This window comes from Schistocerca gregaria, chromosome 2, assembly GCF_023897955.1.
Source record: "Schistocerca gregaria isolate iqSchGreg1 chromosome 2, iqSchGreg1.2, whole genome shotgun sequence".
Taxonomy (NCBI): Eukaryota; Metazoa; Arthropoda; class Insecta; order Orthoptera; family Acrididae; genus Schistocerca; species Schistocerca gregaria.
In genome coordinates this window covers 506,413,462-506,435,683 of record NC_064921.1, presented here as the reverse complement: position 1 = coordinate 506,435,683, position 22,222 = coordinate 506,413,462, and the positions used below count along the sequence as shown (strand labels likewise).

Below are 22,222 nucleotides of genomic sequence, written 5' to 3'. Positions count from 1 at the left end.
ACTGTTCAACAACCTGCCGCTTCCCCTCCTTCCACTTCCATTTCCTCTTGCCTCCCAGAAGGAGGAACCATTATTCCAAAACAGCTAAACATTTGTGATCTTTTTATTAAATGCTTTTAATAGTAGGTATTGGCCTGCCTTTCTGTATTGCTGTGACTGGAATATAAACAATTTGTTGGAGCATTCCATAAAAAGTGTTATTGGTTAAATTGTGTGGGAAAAAGATAAAACTGATCATAATTTGACTAGTGTCAAACTGAAATTAAGATAGAGATCAAAGGCAAAAAGCGTCAAGTGATGTGAAAGATTTTAAACCAAAAGCAACACAACAAGGGTGAGAAGAAGGTGCTGTTACTGAAACTCTACCAGTTAATATCCAGTGAAAGCTGTAGTGGAAATGAGGGAAAAAGTTATTATATTAAGTGACAGGCAGACTACAGAACGGGTAATATTAGAAAGGAAATTTTAAGCCTGAATTTTCTAGTGGGAAACATTGAAAACGTAAGTAAAGAAAGTTGGAAATGATGATCAAACCATTCCCAAACATATTATTATGAAAGCTGGTTAAACTGTCACTGACGAACCATTGGAAGTATTACAAAAGTGTGGATGCATCTTTAGAGAACATATTAAGACTAAGTCACAAAATGAAGGAAATAATACATCCAATCTAAAAGCAATATGATAACAATGTATAGAATAAGGAAATATATACTGTCACCCATTGTATGATAAAAACAATCAATGTAATTACAAATGCATGTAGAAAGAGTGTGTAATTAAACTTTGAAGAGGAGAGGGTAAACTACACTCAGTATGCTCACCATCTAAACAGATGTGAGAATGAGCAACTATGCAGCAGAACCGCCTGTCTTGTTACCTCAGTGAAGTATAAGTTGCCAATACTGTTAAGACAAGTATACAAATATATCACAAAAAGTAAGCTACCTTCAATAAATTGACATAGAAGACTTGAAAGAAGGAAAAAAATTTGCCATCATTCTCATATTTGCCACCCATAATTTTAATGCAGCCGACATGTTACATTCCTTGTTGGGGGAAAAATAGAATTCAGTTAGTGCAACGTAGAAATTGAAAACTGCAAATCCAGGGCATTGGACACTACCAAGGATGACTAGAAGGCACCTTAACTGACATTATTTTCATATGTTTATCATTATCACACACAACCTATTTCATAAATACATTTATTTATTTATTTTAATTGCTCGATTTCTGTCGTTTATGGAACAACGAACCAATATTTTATATTGAGTTGGCTGCCGCATATCTCCTAGTTGTAGTATCAGACGTAAGACATTAAAATGCTCCTGCTATACAGCACATTAAAACTTTTATCAATTTGGGTCTTCCATATAAGTACCAAATAGCGAAATTTTATTAACGTGGAACTTTCTTCAGTTTGTATGGGAGAAGCTAATGACAAACTGAAGATTTTGACTGAGTCCATAAGGTTTACTAGGATTGTTAAATTGGTAGTACATATATCCTTCTTCTTCTTCTTCTTATTCAGTAGATAACAAACAAAGGAAAATCCAGGATGGAATATAACAAAATTATGAAAAGGAAAGTTGCTGCTCTCCATATAGCAGAGATGACACACACACACACACACACACACACACACACACACACACACACACACACACACACAACTCACACATTCATAACTGCAGTCCCTGGCAGCTGAAGCCACACAGTTCAGTAGATATATTTCTTCTGATATTTACAGTGGATTAGTTGAATATCTTGAAAAGCAAAATCAGAACTCAACAGTGCTTCAATACAAAAAATCCTTAACTTTGATGCATAACTGGAATTTATCATACATTTGTGAATTTGTTATCATTGTCTTTTTTGACAGGTGGAAAATGTAAAACAAAGTTTGGAGACACGCACTTCAGAGATTTTGGAAGAAATGGAGAAGTTTAGGTTACGTTGGGAACAAGCACGACCCCGTGAAACTGATTTGCAGGATGGTGGCACAGAAATCCTCCTCCGTGGTCTGGACACAATACGAGCAAAGAGAGCTGAATGGAAACAACTAATGGAGACCTATGAAAAACTGGTGTAAGTAATTTCTTGTACAGTCAGTAATATTCAGTATGTAATTGGCAATACCTGCCAAATGGCACATTTCGTGGCCATGCCTTCTGTGTAATTTAAACTTACTTAGGTCTTTTGTATTCTTATATTGCTGATGAAATAGAGTGGACTGAACCAGTTACTTCCTATTCGAGAGAAGTTACATTTCTGAGCTTCATGAATGATTGATAAGGAGTCAGATGTGTTCTCCGCTTAACAGAAGCTCAAAATTTAGCACTGACTTCAGTACAAGATGCTTTTAATAGTTCCCACAATGAAATTCTGTCTTGAAATATGGCAGAAAATTCAAAAGGGATTCTGGTCACATGTAAAGTACACCAGCATCAAGACACAGTCAGTACAATCACTATCTGATAGCAATGCTAATGTTACTGATAATGATGTTACTAAAGCAGAATTACATACATGGTTTTTCTGAAATCCCTTCAGTGAATAAGACAAAGTAAATATTCCAGAATTGAGATCAAGAACTACTGCCAACACAACTAACTTAGACTCCTTGGTGAAGCATAGAAATTCACTTAATAGAGACAAGTCTTCTGCTCCAGATCATATACCAGTTTGGTTCCTAAGAGGAAATATACATTCCCAGGAGGAATGATGAATACTCTGACATATGACAGGAATGGTCATTTGAAGCAAAAAAGTCTAGTAAATGTGGGCTTTAAAATGCATATCACAAGAGCTATGAGCAGTTTATCATCTTTGATACTTTGAAACAAATCTCTTCTACCGCAGACTCTTTGCTCTCCATATTTTGATTGGTGGTATTACGGATCAAAATAAGAAAAAAATACAATAAAAAGAGTTCTAAAGTGCATACCTTAAGAGCAATGACCACTTGTTGATCTTCGCTACTCTTAAACACAACACTCCCACTGAAAAAGTGCTCACAGCTCTTTTGAGCCCCTGGTTAGCAAACATTTTTTTTTTCTTTTTTTTCCCCACACTACTTCCTCTGAAAATATGGAGAATGAAGAGCTTGCAGTAGAAGAGATTTGTTTCACAGTACTGAAGATGAAGAAGTGTTCATAGCTCTTAAGGTACGCATTTTGGAGTCCTTGTTTGTTATTCGAATGTAAAAGACCCATTCCACAGCATTATCATTAATTGAGCAAATGTTCCTTGGAAGATGAAACTAACTAACATTCTTCTGCAGGAAAGCACTGGAATGTTAGGTCCTGTTACCCATAATATTTACAGTGCAAGTGCTTCTATTCCTTCCTTATCTTCTCCACAAGCTACCTTTTTGCAGCCTACATATGATTCTATCCCTTTACTCCACCAATATCAAGTTACACATAACAGGAAGGTCATACGTCTCTCTCTTCTTTTTTTTTCAGAAGCAGAAAAAAATGCTATTTTGTGAATGGGTCCTTGGCATCATTAACTTCTCCTTTTGCCCCAAAATATCTATTGATGCATAACAACAATGAAAGCAATCAATTATTGACAAAATTATTTAATTGGTTGGATACAAAATTTACTCAACAAGCGGCAGCACACACACACACACACACACACACACACACACACACACACACACACACAAAAGACGATTGTAACTTGTAAGCTTTCGGAGCCAGTGGCTTCTTCCTCAGACAAAAGGATTGAAGGGGAAGGAAGAGGCATGAAGGAAAAGGACTGGAGAGGTTTAGGAAAATGTGTAGATTTTGAGAAACTTGCCAGAACTACGGGTCAGGGGAGACTTACGGTACAGGATGAGAAGGAAAGACCTACTGTTAGGGACTGCATCAGACAGGATTTGAAAACCTGAGAGCCTAAAGGCAGAAGACAGGGTAATATGGAGACAGACATTACTGCTTAAACATCATGCATGAGTTAATAAGAGTGAAACTCTAAGTGTATTGTACGTAACAGAGGTGGGAGGAGGGCAGTGAAAAATAGATGGGTAAGACAATGAAAGATGTAGAAAACTAACACAGAGTGAAGCAAAGAGAAGTTACAGCGAAGAAATGCTGATATGGAAGATGCTAATGTAAATTAAGGCCAGGTGGGTGGCGAGCACCATAGACATCTTGTAATGCTAATTCCCACCTGCAGAGTTCTGGGAAACTGGTGTCTGGGGTAAGAATCAAGATGGTGGATGTGGTGAAATGGGCACTGAGGTCACAATTGTCTTGTTGTAGAACATGCTCTGCAACAGAATATTGTGAGTTGCCAGTATACACTCTCTGCCTATGCCCATTCATCCTAATTGATAATTTGGTAATCATGCCTATGTAGAATGCCGAACATTGTTTACATAACACCTGGTATATGACATGTCATTTTGCAGGTTGCTCTCCCTTTGATAGTGTATGTTTTTCCAGAAAAAGTATGGGGTCTGTCAAGAATATTGTAGAGACTGAAAGGGCAATGGAAAGCCATTCTAAGTGTGGTGGGCAAAATTTCAGACAGAATGGCTCTTATTTCAGAGCATGATTTTAGGAAGTCATGGCCATGTTGAAGTAGCTGATTAACACATTCTGGACCAGGATGATATTGAGTCACCAATGGTGTCCTCCGAAGTTTTTTGATGGCCTGGGAAATCTGCTTTTTAAATCAGCTGGTGGGGTAATTACATGTAGTGAAGGCTGAGGTGCGAATGTTGGTGTATTGCTGTAAAGAGTCTGCAACCGAACAAATACGTTTGCCTCAGCTGCCAAGTCTCAATGGGAGGGAACATTTGACATGGACAGGATGGCAACTGTCAAAATGTAAGTACTGTTGTTATTTGGTAGATTTAATGTAGACAGAAGTGTGTAGCTGGTCTTTGGTGTGGATGAGAGCAACATCAAGAAAAGTGGAATGGGATTCGGAATAGTACTATGTGACATTTAATTGGGAGAGGGTGCTCTGAGATTCCAGGAATTTAGCAGGTCAGCCTCACTGTTAGTCCAGAAGGTAAATATGTAATCAGTGTATCTAAACCAAACCAGGGGCTGAAGACTTATGGATCCCAGGAAAGGCCACTCCGAGTGACTCATGGGAAGGTTGACATAGGAAGGAGCCATCCTGGTTCCCATGGCTGTGCCAATGATCTGTTTGTATGTCTGCCCCTCAAATGTGAAGTAGTTGTTGGTAAATGTAAATTTGATTAAGGTGTGTAGGAAGGGTGTCATAGGTTTATTGATATATTATGGGGAATTTGAGTACCTTTATCTTGGTTTTTAGTTTCTTCCATGGAAGGTATCTCAAATTGTAGACAGTTGTTAACCTATAAGGGTTTCTCTGCTGTATCAGTTTTTCAGCCAACGCCAGAGGGGAATGTACTGTACTGTCATCAGAGTAATAATTAAAAATATTTTCAAATTCCATAACCATCATGGTGCTCTTAGTATTCTGTTCATTAGTAAGTCCTGGACAACTTCTCCAACTTCATATTACGTTAGAGGGGTCAGAAGCAAAGTAATATAAGTACACTTTTCTAATTTTGAGAAAACTGAAGTTAAATTTCACAAGATTTCACAATTATCTTGAGATTGCAAAATGGAATTTAAATTATGATGTGTTTATTAGACATAAAAATACTTTCTAACATTTTTTGTTTGCATGCTGGAATAACAGGTTAATATACAGGGTGTGGTAGATAAGTAATGAGACCCAGTCTAGAAAAACAAATTTATTGATCCAATTTGTACAAAACGTTAATATTCTTTAAAGTACTCGCCTTGGGCGTCGACACAACGTTGCCAGCGCGTTTTCCAAGCTTCATAGGCCCCACTGTAGTCCGTTTGAGTTATCCCAGTTAGTGCCTTCGTGACAGCAAATTGGATGTTTGGAATATCATAGAAACGATGACCCTTCAGGCATCTTTTGACCTTCGGAAAAAGGAAGAAATCAGGAGGACTCAAGTCAGGGCTGTATGGTGGCTGTGGCAGAACTTCAACTCCAATTCGGGTCAAGTAGGAGGTCACGAGGAACGCTGTGTGTGCCGGAGCGTTGTCGTGGTGGAGACGCCAGTGTTAAGCAAGGTCCTGTCGCTTCCATTTGACGGCTCTGTGCAATCGCTGAAGGACTTCTTTGTAGAATTCGGCATTGACAGTCTTCCCCTGAGGGACAAACTCTTTGTGAATTAACCCCCGCTTGTCAAAAAACACAATCAACATTGTCTTGATGCGGGACTTTGACATTCTTGCTTTCTTCGGCCGCGGGGATGCCGGTGTGTGCCACTCCGAGCTCTGGGCTTTCGTCTCCGGGTCATACTGGAATGTCCACGATTCGTCGCATGTTACTACACTGTCTAAAAAGTCTGGATTATTTTCCAAATCATTCAACATCTCACAGTAAATGTGCAGTTGTTGTTGCTTTTGTTCGGCGGTGAGCACTCGGGGAACCAATTTTCCGCAAACTTTCCTCATCATCAAATCTTGCGTAACAATTTGGTGAACCGTACATTTATTCACGGAGACCTCATCGGCGATCAATTTGAGACTTAAACGACGATCGGAGTCCAGGAGTTCTTTCATTTTGGCCACCGTTTCATCCACATGACTCGTTGAAGGGCGTCCAGATCGTTCCATGTCTTCAACGGATTCCCTCCAACCGGAACACTTGAGCTCTTGATAGGGAGTCTTCTTTGCAGGCCTCGGTAATCATAGCAAAAGTTTCCGAAGCAGTTTTGCCCAAGCGAAAGTCAAAATTTGATTGCAAACCGCTGTTCTATCGAGCGATCCATCCTCAGCATTTTCACAAGTGTCACGGGCACACAAACAACGTAATATGTGAAGCTCGACCCTCATTGCACCAGAGCTCCGACGCGACTGCGAACCGGTTCTATTGTTAGCTCAGATCCCCCACCACGTGACGTACAGGTGGAGACCGCCCTGCGAGCGACTGGAGCGCCACGCGGCGGCCAGTCTCATTACTTATCTACCACACCCTGTAGATTATTAGTTTTATATCACAATGAACCATGAACCATGGACCTTGCCATTGGTGTGGAGGCTTGTGTGCTTCAGCGATACAGATAGCTGTACCGTAGGTGAAACCACAATGGAGGGGTATCTGATAAGAGGCCAGACAAATGTGTGGTTCCTGAAGAGGGGCAGCAGCCTTTTCAGTAGTTGCAGGGGCAACAGTCTGGATGATTAACTGATCTGGTCTTGGAACATAACCAAAACGGCCTTGCTGTGCCTACCACAGTAGTACAAGTTTATATGCCAACTCGCTCTGCAGATGACAAAGAAATTGAAGAAATGTATGATGAAATAAAAGAAATTATTGTGATAGTGAAGGGAGATGAAAATTTAATAGTCATGGGTGACGGGAATTCGGTACTAGGAAAAGGGAGAGAAGGAAATGTAGTAGGTGAGTATGGATTGGGGGGAAGAAATGAAAGAGGAAGCCATCTCATAGAATTTTGCACAGAGCACAACTTAATCATAGCTAACACTTGCTTCAAGAATCATAAAAGAAGGTTGTATACATGGAAGAAGCTTGGAGATACTGAGAGGTTTCAGATAGATTATATAATGGTAAGACAGAGATTTAGGAACCAGGTTTTAAATTGTAAGACATTTCCAGGGGCAGATGTGGACTCTGACCACAATCTATTGATTATGAACTGTAGATTAAAACTGAAGAAACTGTAAAAAGGTGAGAATTTAAGGAGATCAGACCTGGATAAACTGAAAGAACCAGAGGTTGTACAGAGTTTCAAGGAGAGCATAAGGGAACAATTGATAGTAATGGGGGAAAGAAATACAGGAGAAGAAGAATGGGTTGCTTTGAGGGATGAAGTAGTGAAGGCAGCAGAGGATAAAGTAGGTAAAAAGACGAGGGCTGCTAGAAATCCTTGGGTAAAACAAGAAATATTGAACTTAATTGATGAAAGGAGAAAATATAAAAAATGCAGTAATTGAAGCAGGCAAAAAGGAATACAAACGTCTCAAAAATGAGATCAATAGGAAGTGCAACATGGCTAAGCAGGGATGGCTAGAGGACAAATGTAAGGATGTAGAGGCTTGTCTCACCAGGGGTAAGATAGATACTGCCTACATGAAAATTAAAGAGACCTTTGGAGAAAAGAGAACCACTTGTATGAATATCAAGATTTCAGATGGACTCAGATGGGAACCCAGTTCTAAGCAAAGAAGGGAAAGCAGAAAGGTGGAAGGAGTATATAGAGGGTCTATACAAGGGCGATGTACTTGAGGACAATATTATGGAAATGGAAGAGGACGTAGATGAAGATGAAATGGGAGATATGATACTGCGTGAAGAGTTTGACAGAGCACTGAAAGACCTGAGCCAAAACAAGGCCCGGGAGTAGACAACATTCCATTAGAACTACTGACAGCCTTGGGAGAGCCAGTCCTGACAAAACTCTACCATCTGGTGAGCAAGATATATGAGACAGGCTAAATACCTGATGATGGTCGAAGTAGAGAGGATATAAAATGTAAACTGGCAATGGGAAGGAAAGCGTTTCTGAAGAAGAGAAATTTGTTAACATCGTGTATAGATTTAAGTGTCAGGAAGTCATTTCTGAAAGTATTTGTATGGAGTGTAGCCATGTATGGAAGTGAAACATGGACGATAAGTAGTTTGGACAAGAAGAGAATAGAAGCTTTCGAAATGAGGTGCTACAGAAGAATGCTGAAGATTAGATGGGTAGATAACATAACTAATGAGGAAGTATTGAATAGGATTGGGGAGAGGAGAAGTTTGTGGTACAAGTGGTTCTCTTATCTCCAAAGGTCTCTTTAATTTTCCTGTAGGCAGTATGTATCTTACCCCTAGTGAGATAAGCCTCTACATCCTTACATTTGTCCTCTAGCCATCGCTGCTTAGCCATTTTGCACTTCCTGTCGATCTCATTTTTGAGACGTTTGTATTCCTTTTTGCCTGCTTCATTTACTGCATTTTTATATTTTCTCCTTTCATCAATTAAATTCAATATTTCTTCTGTTACCCTAGCATTTCTACTAGTCCTCGTCTTTTTACCTACTTTATCCTCTGCTGCCTTCACTACTTCATCCCTCAAAGCTATCCATTCTTCTTCTACTGTATTTCTCTCCCCCCATTCCTGTAAATTTTTCCCTTATGATCTCCCTGAAACACTGTGCAACCTCTGGTTCTTTCAGTTTATCCAGGTGCCATCTCCTTAAATTTCCACCTTTTTCCAGTTTCTTCAGTTTTAATCTACAGGTCATAACCAATAGATTGTGATCAGAGTCCACATCTGCCCCTGGAAATGTCTTACAATTTAAAACCTGGTTCCTAAATCTCTGTCTTACCATTATATTATCTATCTGATACCTTTTAGTATCTCCAGGGTTCTCCCATGTATACAACCTTCTTTCATGATTCTTAAACCAAGTATTAGCTATGATTAAGTTGTGCTCTGTGCAAAATTCTACCAGGCGGGTTCCTCTTTCATTTCTTAGCCCCAATGCATATTCACCTACTACGTTTCCTTCTCTCCCTTTTCCTACTGCCGAATTCCAGTCACCCATGACTATTAAATTTTCATCACCCTTCACTAGCTGAATAATATCTTTTATTTCATCATATATTTCTTCAATTTCTTCATCATCTACAGAGCTAGTTGACATATAAACTTGTACTACTGTAGTAGGTGTGGGCTTCGTATCTATCTTGGCCACAATAATGCGTTCACTATGCTGTTTGTAGTAGCTTACCCGCATTCCTATTTTGCTATTCATTATTAAACCTACTCGTGCATTACCCCTATTTGATTTTGTGTTTATAACCCTGTAGTCACCTGACCAGAAGTCTTGTTCCTCCTGCCACCGAACTTCACTAATTCCCACTATATCTAACTTTAACCTATCCATTTCCCTTTTTAAATTTTCTAACGTACCTGCCCGATTAAGGGATCTGACGTTTCACGCTACGATCCGTAGAACGCCAGTTTTCTTTCTGCTGATAACGACATCCTCTTGAGTAGTCCCCGCCCGGAGATCCGAATGGGGGACTATTTTACCTCTGGAATATTTTACCCAAGAGGATGCCATCATCATTTAATCATACAGTAAACCTGCATGCCCTCGGGAGAAATTACGGCCGTAGTTTCCCCTTGCTATCAGCCATTCGCAGTACCAGCACAGCAAGGCCATTTTGGTTATTGTTACAAGGCCAGATCAGTCAATCATCCAGACTGTTGCTCTTGCAACTACTGAAAAGGCTGCTGCCCTCTTCAGGAACCACACGTTTGTCTGGCCTCTCAACAGATACCCCTCCGTTGTGGTTGCACCTACGGTACGGCTATCTGTATCGCTGAGGCACACAAGCCTCCCCACCAACGGCAAGGTCCATGGTTCATGGGGAGGATGCTATTAGTAAAAGAATGTGTCGTGAGTAGTTTCAATGCTTCAAGAACGGTGATTTTAACTTAGTAGACCGGCATAGTGGTGGGAGAGAGCATGTTTTCAAAAATGCACAATTGGAGATGTCGCTGAGTGAAGACTGACTTCAAACTCAGTAAGAATTGGCATGACTAGTGGGAATGACACAGCAAGCCACTTCAAAATGTCTCAAGGCTGTGGGCGTGATTCAGAAAGAAGGAACTTCGGTCCCCTGTGAGCTGAAACCAAGAGACGTTGAGCGGCATTTGTGTGTTTGTGAACAGTTGCTTCAGAGGCAAAAACAGAAGGAATTTCTGCATTGCATTGTGATTGGGGATAAAAAATGGGTTCATTACAATATGCCTAAATGCACAAGATCATGGGGATATCTCGGCCATGTTTCCACGTCGACGGCCAAACTGAATATTCACGGCTCCTAGATCATGCTCTGCATTTGGTGGGACCAGCTTGGCGTCATGTACTTAGAGGTATTAAAACCAAGTGAAACAATCACAGGTGCTCATTATTGAATGCAAATAATGCATTGGAGCAGAGCATTAAAAGACAAACGGCCACAATACAGTGAGAGGCATGATAAAGTGATTTTGCAGCACGACAATGCTCGACCCCACATTGCAGAAGAGGTCAAATAGTACTTGGAAACGTTAAAATGAGAAGTCCTACCCCATCCATCGTATTCTACAGACATTACTCCCTCTGACTATCATCTGTTTAGATCAATGGTGCATGGCCTGGCTGACAATACTTCCGATCTCATGAAGAAGTCACAAATTGAATTGATTCGTCGATCGCTTCAAAAGATGAACAATTTTTTCGACATGGGATTTGTACACTGCCTGAAAGATGGGAGAAAGTAGTGGCCAGTGATAGAAGGTATTTTGAATGATACATGTGTAACCAGTGGACGGTGGAAGCAAAGTTGTACACCTTGTATTTAATGCACTATTCCATTATTGAAAATATTTTGCACCATGTGAGTCACTTCCCTCTTCCCATGTATCATACAAATGTTATCTAGACAATATACAACATAAAAAATCTATATAACTCTACATGAATGTAACTGTTTTGTAACATCTTGTAACTAGATCTCTTTTTGTCCACCATAGAGCAACACAGTGTGGGATTTCACTTGTTCCCCATGGCACAACAGTTTTACATACCTGACCATGCTGTAGAGGCACTTACCTCATTTTTCTAGAAAACGTTGCTTGCACAAAGGTAGACTGGTACTTACCATAAAGAAGACACATAAAGTTGTAGACAGGCACAATTAAAACACTCTTACAGATAAGCTTTTGGCCACAGCCTTCATCAGAAAATAGAGAGAGAAACATACACCATTCATTCACACAAGCAAGCACGTCTCACACACACAGTTATGTGGTGGTTATGTGTCTGTGAAGTGTGCTTGCTTGTGTAAATGAATTGTATGTGTTTCTCATTTTTTTCTGATGAAGGCTATGGTTGAAAGCTTGTGTATAATGTCTTTTAATTGTGCCTGTATGCAACATAACACATCACATTTATTATTTATGCATTATACCTTGTGAGTATAGATAAGGATCAGCAACTATTGTAAACTTCCTATTGAAATCAGTGTCATAAACTTGGGAATCCTTGAAACTATCTTTAATACTCTAAAAGTTTACCTCTACATTTTACCATCAATCACTGTGCTGTTTCTGATTGTGCAAAACATACTGACTGAAACAATGAATTCCCAAAAGAATGTTGTGTTTTCAAAGAAAATACTTTTTAATTTAGATTTATTCATCCAGATCCGACATGATTCCAGTGAAATAAGGATTTCGTTTTTCATTACAATCCCGTTACATCACTTAATGCCATTTACATTTACTTTTGATAAAGGGATCATCTGAAATGTCACTTTTCATTGATTTGCTGCTTATATTATAGGTGATAGTGTACTGCCATCATTGTTAAAGTTGATTTCAATATTAAGTTCTTTCTCCATAATTGTGCACTTTACTTATGGGATCAGCTCTGATTGGGCTGCATGGGAGCACGAGGACAACCATGTTTATGGTCGAGATTCTAGTTGGCCGTGTCTGACCACTACAAGAGAGGGCTGCTGTTTCGTGCACCAACCACATTGTAACCTCTTCACATATGCACTTGCAATCCAAGACCTAGTAGTAGGCTCCATGCATCATTCTCTGCCATCCCACGCCACTGGCAAGACACTAGTGACAGACGGATTAAAGAATTACCATGGCATGCACAGGCTTCCATGAACTCCACAACACAAATGGCTGTGTTTGGAGTGGTGCAGTGACCAGAAGGCATGGACTGCCAATGAATGGAATGGAATTGTATTGATCCATGAATCACTGTGCTGCACTATCCCAGATGAGCATCATCAGCAAGTGTGGTGGCATCCTGGGAAGAGGTTGCAGTCTTCCACTTGGAGAGGCACAGAGGTATTCATGGCATCACAGTGTGGGAATTATTTGAAGATGACGAGGCAGCTTTGCGAAGTGACCAAGACTGACCAAAATCTTCCTATAGAATGTTTGAGAATGTTGAAGAATGTTCCAAAATTTTATATGATATTTCAGAATATTCAAGAATGTTCTAGATCTCCAAGGTAGTCCGGAATTAATGGGAGGTGTGTTACTTACATATTCTGGATATTTTTGGCAAACACTTCCAGTTATTACAATATCATCTCCAGCAAATAAAATCAGTGTATCTTTGAAGAAATCATTCATTTGGTCTTGACTGAGGAAGGTACAGTTAAGAACAAATATGAGGGTTCATATTTTCATTGATGAAGAAGCGAAACATTTTGTCAAAAGACTCTTACAAATTACTGAATGCCCTCACCCAGCTGATTGTGTAACTGGCTAAATTGAACCTTTTGAATGGTTTTTGTAACATTGTCAGCAGGCCAAATGAATTAATAGTGGTTTTTGTAACATTGTCAGCAGGCCAAATGAATTAATAGATGAAGTTTTGCCAAACATAGTTCATAATTGTTCAAGTTGGGTGGCTGATAGAGCCATTTTAGTGGTAAGAAATGAAGTAGATAATGACATTAATTTAAAAATTCAAAATAAGAAATTGTTATAAACAGTTATCAAACAATATAATAGAAGCAAAAATAATTTCAGGAAAAGATAAACAAAAAAACAGCATTCATTTTGAGGACTCTGCTTGTATCTACCAAACTAACATTTCATTTCAAAAGACTGCAATTTCCAGTTACATTAGCATTTAGTATCATTATAAAGAAAACAAAGAACAAACTTTAAGATCTTATGGTATTAATTTGAAAGAATCATGCTTTTTTCATGGGCAGTGATATGTAGCTTGCTCTAGGAATGGAAAGCCCAAAGAATTATTTATTTATCTACTCATGAAGTAACAAGATGACATTTGTATTTCATAAGAAAGTTTTGTGCAAGAAAAAGTTAATTAAGTATTAAGAAAAGGATAGTTGCTACTCACAATGCAGTGGAGATGCTGAGTTACAGATAGCCACAACAAAAAGATTGTCACAACATTAGCTTTGAGCGAAAAAAAAAAAAAAATGTGTGATTGGAGAAGCACCCTGGTGGAGATGAGGAGGAGGCTGGAGCAGGGTTTCAGAGGGATAGCAGGATAGGGGTGGGGGGTGGTGAGTTGCTACTAGTGGGAGCATGCAGGGGTGAGTTGGAGAGGGGATAGGGCATCTATGCAGGTGGGAGATTCGATGGGGAGGGGGGGATAGTGGAAAAGGAGAGAAGTAAAAAAATTGGGTGCATTGGTGGAATAGAGGGCTGTCTGGTGCTGGAATAGGGACAGGGAAGGGGCTAGATGGGTAAGGACAATGAGTAACGAAGGTCAAGGCCTGGAAGGTTACAGGAACATAGGATATATTTAAGGGAGAGTTCCCACCTGTTTCCAAATTGTAGAGGAAACGTACCGTGTAATAGAGAGAATAATGGACGAAAATAAAAAAAATGCTGCAAAATAGTAATGGGAGACTGGAACGCCACTGTGGGAAAAGGGAAAGAGGGAAACATTATGGTAGGCAGTCATGGTCTTGGAAAGGGAAATGATAGAGGTGAATGGCTAATTGACTTCTGCAGGGAAAGGCAGCTGATAGTGGCAAACACGTGGTTCAAGAACTACAAGAGGAGGCTCTACACTTGGAAATCACCAGGGGATAAATAGAGAAACCAAATCGATTTTATACTGGTAGAAAAAAGGTATAGGAATGGAATCAAGAAGGTGCACACATTACCAGGTGCAGATATTAATGGTGACCACAACTTACTTATGTCAGAAATAGAAATAAGAATGAAAAAAAAAAAAAAAAACTGAAGAAGGTGACATCTAGAGAAGATAAGATCCAACAAAGAACAAATTGCAGAAATGCTGCCTCATGAGTTTCTAACCACATTACGAGACAAAGAACCACCTGATAATGCCAGCGAGTACTGGAATATGCTGAAAGAAAGAATCATTAAAGGCAGACAGCAAAATATAGGATATGTAAAAGGGAAAAGGTAAAAAAAACCATGGGTCGCACAAGACATGATTTTCAAGATGGAGGAGAGAAGAAAATTGAAAACAAGAGCACTGAAGATACAAGAAAGATATACTGAAGGTTAAATAATGAACTGCAAATAGAAACAGAGCAGGATAGAAAAAAATGGCTAAAAGAGGAATGTGATGAAATTGAAGAACTGGACAGGAAGGTAAGGTACAACTTATTATACATCAGAGTAAAGACTATGACATGGGAACAAAACAGAGCAGGAAGTGCTACTATGGAAATTTTGAATAAAGACAAAGAGGTAGTGTACAAAGATCGTGATAATGTCCTCCAGAGATGGGAAGAATATCTAAAAGAGCTATATGACACAAATAGCAAACCAGAAACTCTGGAACTTGAATCATTCAACAGTGTAAGCGATGATGAGAAAGGACCAACCATCATAATGGAAGAAGTAAAGTCTGCCATAGCTGCAATGAAAAATGGCAAAGCAGTAGGTACAGATACAATACCAGGTGAAATATTAAAATGCTTGAACTAAGGTGGAATAAGAGGAATATTGAGATTATGTAATAAAATATATGACAGTGGTGAATGGCCTGAGGACTTTCTGACAACAGTAATGATTCCATTAGTGAAAAAACAAGGATCCAAGAAATGCAGCGAGCACAGGACAACCAGCCTCATTTCACATGCAAACGAAGTGATGTTGAGAATAATTAATAAAATACTTGAAAAATTAATGTAGGAGAATCTTGCCAAGGAGCAGTTTGGCTTTAGACTGAATACGGGCACCAGAGATGCAATAGGGCTCCTACGAATCTTGGGAGAAAGGTTTATTGAAAAAGGAAGAGACCTATATATGTGCTTCATCGATCTAGAAAAGGCATTTGACAGTGTGGTTTGGGACAAGCTGGCGACTGTAATGAGGGAAAAGAGAGTGTACTGCAAAACCAGAAGACCTGTAAACTCATTATATCTTAATCAAAAAGTTTCAGTTAAAGTGGGGGGAGAAAATACAAACTGGATCAGACTAGGAAAAGGAGTAAGACTAGGATGCTGTCTATCACCTACTCTTTTCAACCTCCAATTGGAAAATATGATTGACCAATGCTCATTAGATGGCAAAGGCGTAGAAATTGGAGGAAGAAGAGTAGGTTGTTTGAGGTTTGCTGATGACATGGTCCTTATAGCCACAGGGGAAAAAGAATTACAGGATTTGATGGACACCGTTGAAACTAACGGAAAAAAATATGGAATGAAAATTACCACAAATAAAACAAAAGTATTGACACTAGGAGGAAATAAGGAAATAAAAATTATGCTGAATGGAGAAATAATAGAACAGGTGAAAAATTTTAAGTATCCTGGAAGCAGGATAGACACCAACTGGAAGTGTGCTACAGAAATTAAAACAAGGATAACTATGGCAAAAGAGGCGTTTTATAAGAAAAGGAGAATTTTTTGCAGCGGTCTGGACAGAGAACTCAGGAAAAGTCTCATAAAATGTCTTGTATGCAGTGTTCTTCTATATGGCGCTGAAACATGGACTATGAGGAAGAAAGACAGAGAAAGACTGGAGGCTTCTGCGATCTGGACCTGGTGGAGGATGGAAAGAATAAGTTGGATGGACATAGTAAAAAATGAAGAGGTACTGAGAAGAGTGGGAGAGAAAAGACAGTTACTAGATGTAATACAACCACCGTGATGGCTCCCATACTACAATGGAACCTGCAAGAGTTCAGGACACATGTGGAGGAACTACGTATATTGATTCAGGATAGACCTATGTGTGTATGTCTGCAAGAGACAAATTTCAGTGAAACATACACCCCTGAGCTACGTGGTTATGTCCTCCACAAAAAGGACGACCTGAGTGGACAGAGAGCTCGAGGAGGAGTAGGTATCTTCGTCAACACAGACTACCACTCCTCACCTCTCTCCCTCACGACCGGATTTACAGGCAGTTGCAATATTAGTACATGTGTGTCAGTATGTTCACTTTACCTACCCCCACATGATGTGCTTGACGAAGAGGCTCTCAGTGATCTTCTTACACAGCTCCCCCTCCCCTTCATCCTCTGTGGTGATTTTAATGCACACAATATGCTTTGGGGTTCTGTGAGTACTTGCTTCAGGGGTAGAGCAATTAAGAGGCTTCTTCTGTCTACCAGTGCTTATTTGCTAAATACAGGTCAAAGCAAGCATTTTTGCATTGCAACTGGGTCGTTCTCTGCCATTGATCTATCGCTTTGCTCTCCAGCCATCACCCACACTGCTGCATGGGAAGTAGTTGATGACTTACACGGCAGCGATCACTTCCCCGTCCGGATTCACTTGCCACATACAGTGGAACCGGAAAGGAAACCGCATCGATGGGTGCCCACTGGGCACTGTATAGTCAACTCACCCAGTTTGATCATCAGGTCAGTGTCCAGGAATGGGTGGATCATATTACTGAAGTGATCCACCGCGCCAGTGAAGCGTCCATCCCACAGTCCACGGGACAACCGAAGCGGCAGCCTGTCCCTTGGTGGAGAGACGAGTGCAGCTGTGCAATCAGGGCTAGGCGGTCAGCTCTGCGTAGGTTCAAATGCCGGCCAACCGTAGGGAACCTTGCAGCTTTTCGGGTGGTGAGGGCAAAGTGTTGTCGGATTATACGAGAAGCAAGAAGAGGTCGTGGCAGCAATTTCTTAACACCATTAATCGTTCTACACGAAGTTCCATTGTATGGGAGACCATCAGGAGGATTTCTGGGAGAGGTGGGAGGTGCCCTATGACTGCTATAATGTGGAATGGTACTCTCCAAACGACCCCAAAAGATATTGCCCAGTCTATGGCAGCTTATTTTGCAGCTGTTACTGCAACCGCCAGTCAGAATCCAGCTTTCCAGCCCCACAGAGTGGCTGCTGAGAGGAGCAGTTTTGACTTCTGCTCATCCAATACAGAAGAGTACATCTGCCCATTTTCCATGTGGGAACTGAATTCTGCATTGTGTGGGGATCGCGATACATCCCCTGGTCAGGATAGAATCCACTATAGCATGCTGCGGCACCTCACAGGGAGAAATAAAGAAATCCTCCTCCGATTTTTTAATCTAGTTTGGATGTCCAGTCACTTCCCTGACTCGTGGCGTGAAGCAATTTTAATTCCTCTTTTAAAACCTGGGAAAGACCGCATGTGCCCGGGTAGTTACCGTAGTGTTGCCCTCACTAGCTGCATGGGAAAGACCTTGGAGCTGATGGTCAACCGCCGCCTTGTCTGGATGTTAGAATCCAGACAACTCCTTAGTCGCTTTCAGTGTGGGTTACGGAGGTATCGCTCCACCTTTGATAATCTGGTCCTCCTGGAGGCGGCCATACAACAGGCTTTCCTGCGCCAGCATCACCTGTTGGGAATATTTTTTGACATTGAAAATGCATAGGACACTACTTGGAGGCATCTTGTCATCAGGCAGCTCCACGAATGGGGTTTTCGTGGATGTTTTCCGAATTTTATTCCTTCCTGTCGCCACATTATTTTCGGTACCGAGTCGGAGACGTACTGTCTAGTCGCTTTGAACAAGAGAACGGTGTCCCTCAAGGTAGTGTTTTAAGTGTGGCTGTCTTTGCTATTGCTATTAATAGTATTACGTCTGTTGTGAAAAGTCCTGTGCAGTGTTCCTTGTTTGTGGACGATTTCTCTGTATTTTGCTCTTCTTCAAGCCTTGCAACGATGTCTCATCAGTTGCAACTCACTCTGCGATGTTTGGATGAATGGGCACAGAAGAGTGGTTTTAAGTTTTCAACTGATAAGTCTGTGTGTGTTCTTTTTAACTGTTCTTGTTCCATTTTTGACTTGCCTGAGTTGCGGATGAGGGACACCATTCTGAATTTTAAAGACAAGGTGAAGTTTCTGGGCCTCACTTTTGATTCTAAGCTTATGTGGCTGCCACACATTAAGGAACTGAAAAAATGGTCTCTTAAGGCACTGTCTATTTTAAAATGTCTTAGTCACCTCACATGGGGAGCAGACAGGACTTGTCTGCTCCAGTTTTACAGAGCCTTCGTGTGGTCCCGGCTTGATTATGGATGCATAGTGTATGGGTCTGCAAGACCCACTTATTTGAAGCTGTTGGATGTGGTGCACCACGAGGGGATTCGGTTGGTCACTGGGGCATTCAGAACGAGCCCCATACCGAGCCTGTGTGCAGAGGCAGGTGAACCGCCACTTCGCCTCCGGCGACGTCTATTAATGGTGCGCCAGGCCTATCAAACTATATCCACACCATACACACCTGCATACCACACTGTTGCTCGGCCTCCACTGGAAAGGCTTTTTTGCAACCGTTAACGAGCAACAAGGCCCTATGGGTTTTGTGTAAAGGATTGCATTTTAGAGATGGGTGTGGCCGGTTTTAATGTGTCACGTCGAGGTTGGAGCAGATATCCACCTTGGCTCCTCCAGAGGCCGTGACTGATCTTAGATTTCGCAAATTTTAAGAAAGACAGTACATCAGATTTTACTTTCAAATCTTTATTCTTTAATATTTTAGATAGGCATCATGATTTTACAGTAGTATACACTGATGGATCCCAACAGGGGGATTTTCTTGGCTGCTCAGTAATGTTCCTCGAACGTGTCATCAGGATTCGCCTTCCCCAGGAATACACTGTTTTTTCCGCAGAACTTCACACGATCCTGAAGGCATTGGAGCAGATACGGTGTACTCAGGGCAAAAACTTCCTAATTTGCTCTGACTCAGTGAGCGCATTACAGTCACTGCAGAACCTGTACCCAGCGGAGAAGTTGGAACAGCTGCTTTATGACCAGCTGTACATCCTCCAACGACAGGGCAAGCAAGTGTCCTTTTGCTGGGTGCCAGGGCATGTGGGCATACGGGGAAATTAACAAGCTGATAGAGTTGCCAAGGACGCCTGCAGATTACCGGAGGTGACACAATGTTCTATTCCTTTGCAAGGTGTTGTTTCTGTACTGCGGCGGAAGTATATGCAATTGTGGGAGGAGGAATGGCTGGCGGTGAGGGAAAATAAGCTACGGTTGGTGAAACCCACCATCCAGTCGTGGTGTTCCTCCTGCCGGTCACCTAGGCGTGACGAAGTGACCCTTACACATCTTTGCGTAGGGCACTGTCCTCTTACGCATGCCTTCGTACTACGGCGAGAGGAACCCCCGTTGTGTGATTCCTGTGGCGTACGAATCACAGTACGCCACATTGTATTTGAGTGTGATTTATATCGATCTGTCAGGGCGGAAGTTAATATTAGTGGGGATCTGCCCTCGATTTTAGCCAATGACGAGGCGAGTGTCAAGAAAGTTTTAAGGTACTGTGATATTTCTGGGCTTCAGCCTAAAATTTTAGGTTGGAATTTTTAGTGTGTTGCCGAGTGGCTTACCACTCCTTTTTATTCTTGTAATAGGCAAGTTCCAAAGATGTGGCATGTTTCATTTTAACCCTTTCCCCTACGTTCTCTTGCAGTTATCCTCTTTATGTGCTGCTTTCCACTTTGCAACTGTTGACGTGCAAACTGCCTATGTAGCCTTTCACCTTTAATTTTAGTCCTATTTTTGCACTTGCTGCATTTTAGTGCCACTCGTCCGTTGTTGTTTCCGTTCGGGCGCTAAAGACTACACTGTTGAGCACCCATAACACCATATCGACCACCACCACCACCACTAGATGTAATAAAGAGAAGAAAAAGAAATTGGATTGGGCATATATTAAGAAAGAATGACTGACTGATAAAAACACTTTTAGAAGGTCATGTAGAAGGGAAAAGGAAGCGAGGAAGGAAGAGATTCCAGATACTGGATGACATGATGGACGGTACAACATACAGCAGCCTTAAGAAAGAAGTAGTGGAGCGCAGAAAATGAAGAGGCAAAGGACCTGCTAATATAGCAGATAACTGATGATGATACCACCTGTGCAATTCAGAAAAGCTGATATTTATGGGAAGGAGCTAGATGGCAGAGGTTGTGAAGCAGTCATTGACGTGTAGAACATCGTGTTGGGAGACATGCTTTGCAACTGGGTGGTCCAGTTGTTTCTTGGCCACAGTTTGTCAGTGGCCATTCATGTGGACAGACAGCTTATAGCGCACATGATTGGTTTCACAGGAAGCCCTGCCTTTAATGAGGTAGGTTCTGTTTGTGACCAGACTGGAGTAGGTGGTGGTGGGAGATTGTATGGCACAGGTCTTGCATGTAAGTCTATTACAGGGGTGAGGCAAGGGGCTGGGAGCAAAGATTGTGTATTGATGGACGAGGATATTCTGTGGGCTTGGTGTGTGGTATGGGAGGGATGGAATGGACAGTGGGTAGGACATTTCTTGTTTCATGGCATGGCGATAGATAGTCAAAACCCTGGTGGAGAATGTAATTAAGTTGCTCCAGTTGTGAGGGGTACTGAGTCACAGAGTCATCTGCATGATAATGATTATCATCTTTTTCTACAGGCTATGGCGCATCACTGCAGAAGTGCTCCCCTATTTTGTGTTGTCCTTTTCATTTCTTCATAATTTTGGCACTTTGTTATTTCCACTAGATATTTGACTATTTTCTTTCTTCATTTTCCCATGGTTTTCTTTCTTAATCGTTTCTTTCCAGTATGTCTGTCAGAAACTATTGTGTCTCAGTAAATGTCCAAAAGTTATCCTTTTGAAAATAGTTTTTATAAGTGTTCTCCACTTATTGATCCCTTTTTACAGCTTAATTGGTTTTTCTTTTTATTCAGCTGTTTGTTATTAGCCTTCTACAAAGTCACATATCCATTACTTCCAAGGACTTGCTATCTGGTTTCAACAGTGTTCATTTTTCATAGCCGAATAGAGTATAATGCAGATGAACATGTTGGTAAATTTTCTGTGGGACCTGCTATGGTGGAGTTACTTGGTAAAATGAGCATTAATTATTTACACATCAGTGAGAGGTCTACCTCCTGATCAGATTAGGGAAATAGTGTTGTATAAATGGATAAAATTGTTTCTCTCTCCCTTTTTTACAGAGCAGACTGCTTACATTTTGCTATTCAGGAACCGAAGTTTAATATATGTGAAGAGGTTGAAGCTGATATTGGCAGGCATGAGACCCTTTGGTCTCTGTTTGAAGAATTCAACAGTGGTGAGTTTTGCATAGGCAATAAAGAAATGGTAAATTGTCCATTATGATTATGGTGTAATTAATGAATGATTGTTACATAATTGGAAAGAACAGCATGCTGTTTTGACTAAATAGAAATATATGCCGATCA

The 22,222-nt window shown here is 40.8% G+C and overlaps 1 protein-coding gene across 1 annotated transcript in view; it reads left to right on the top strand.

Moving 5' to 3' along the window:
• The window catches only part of LOC126328907 (cytoplasmic dynein 2 heavy chain 1), a 906,666-nt gene that overhangs the window by 337,420 nt on the left and 547,024 nt on the right, over positions 1-22,222 (top strand). The window contains exons 21-22 of the mRNA XM_049996078.1: positions 1,886-2,091; positions 21,977-22,092. Of these exons, the coding sequence (XP_049852035.1) occupies positions 1,886-2,091; positions 21,977-22,092 (322 nt within the window). The remainder of the gene's footprint in view (positions 1-1,885; positions 2,092-21,976; positions 22,093-22,222) is intronic.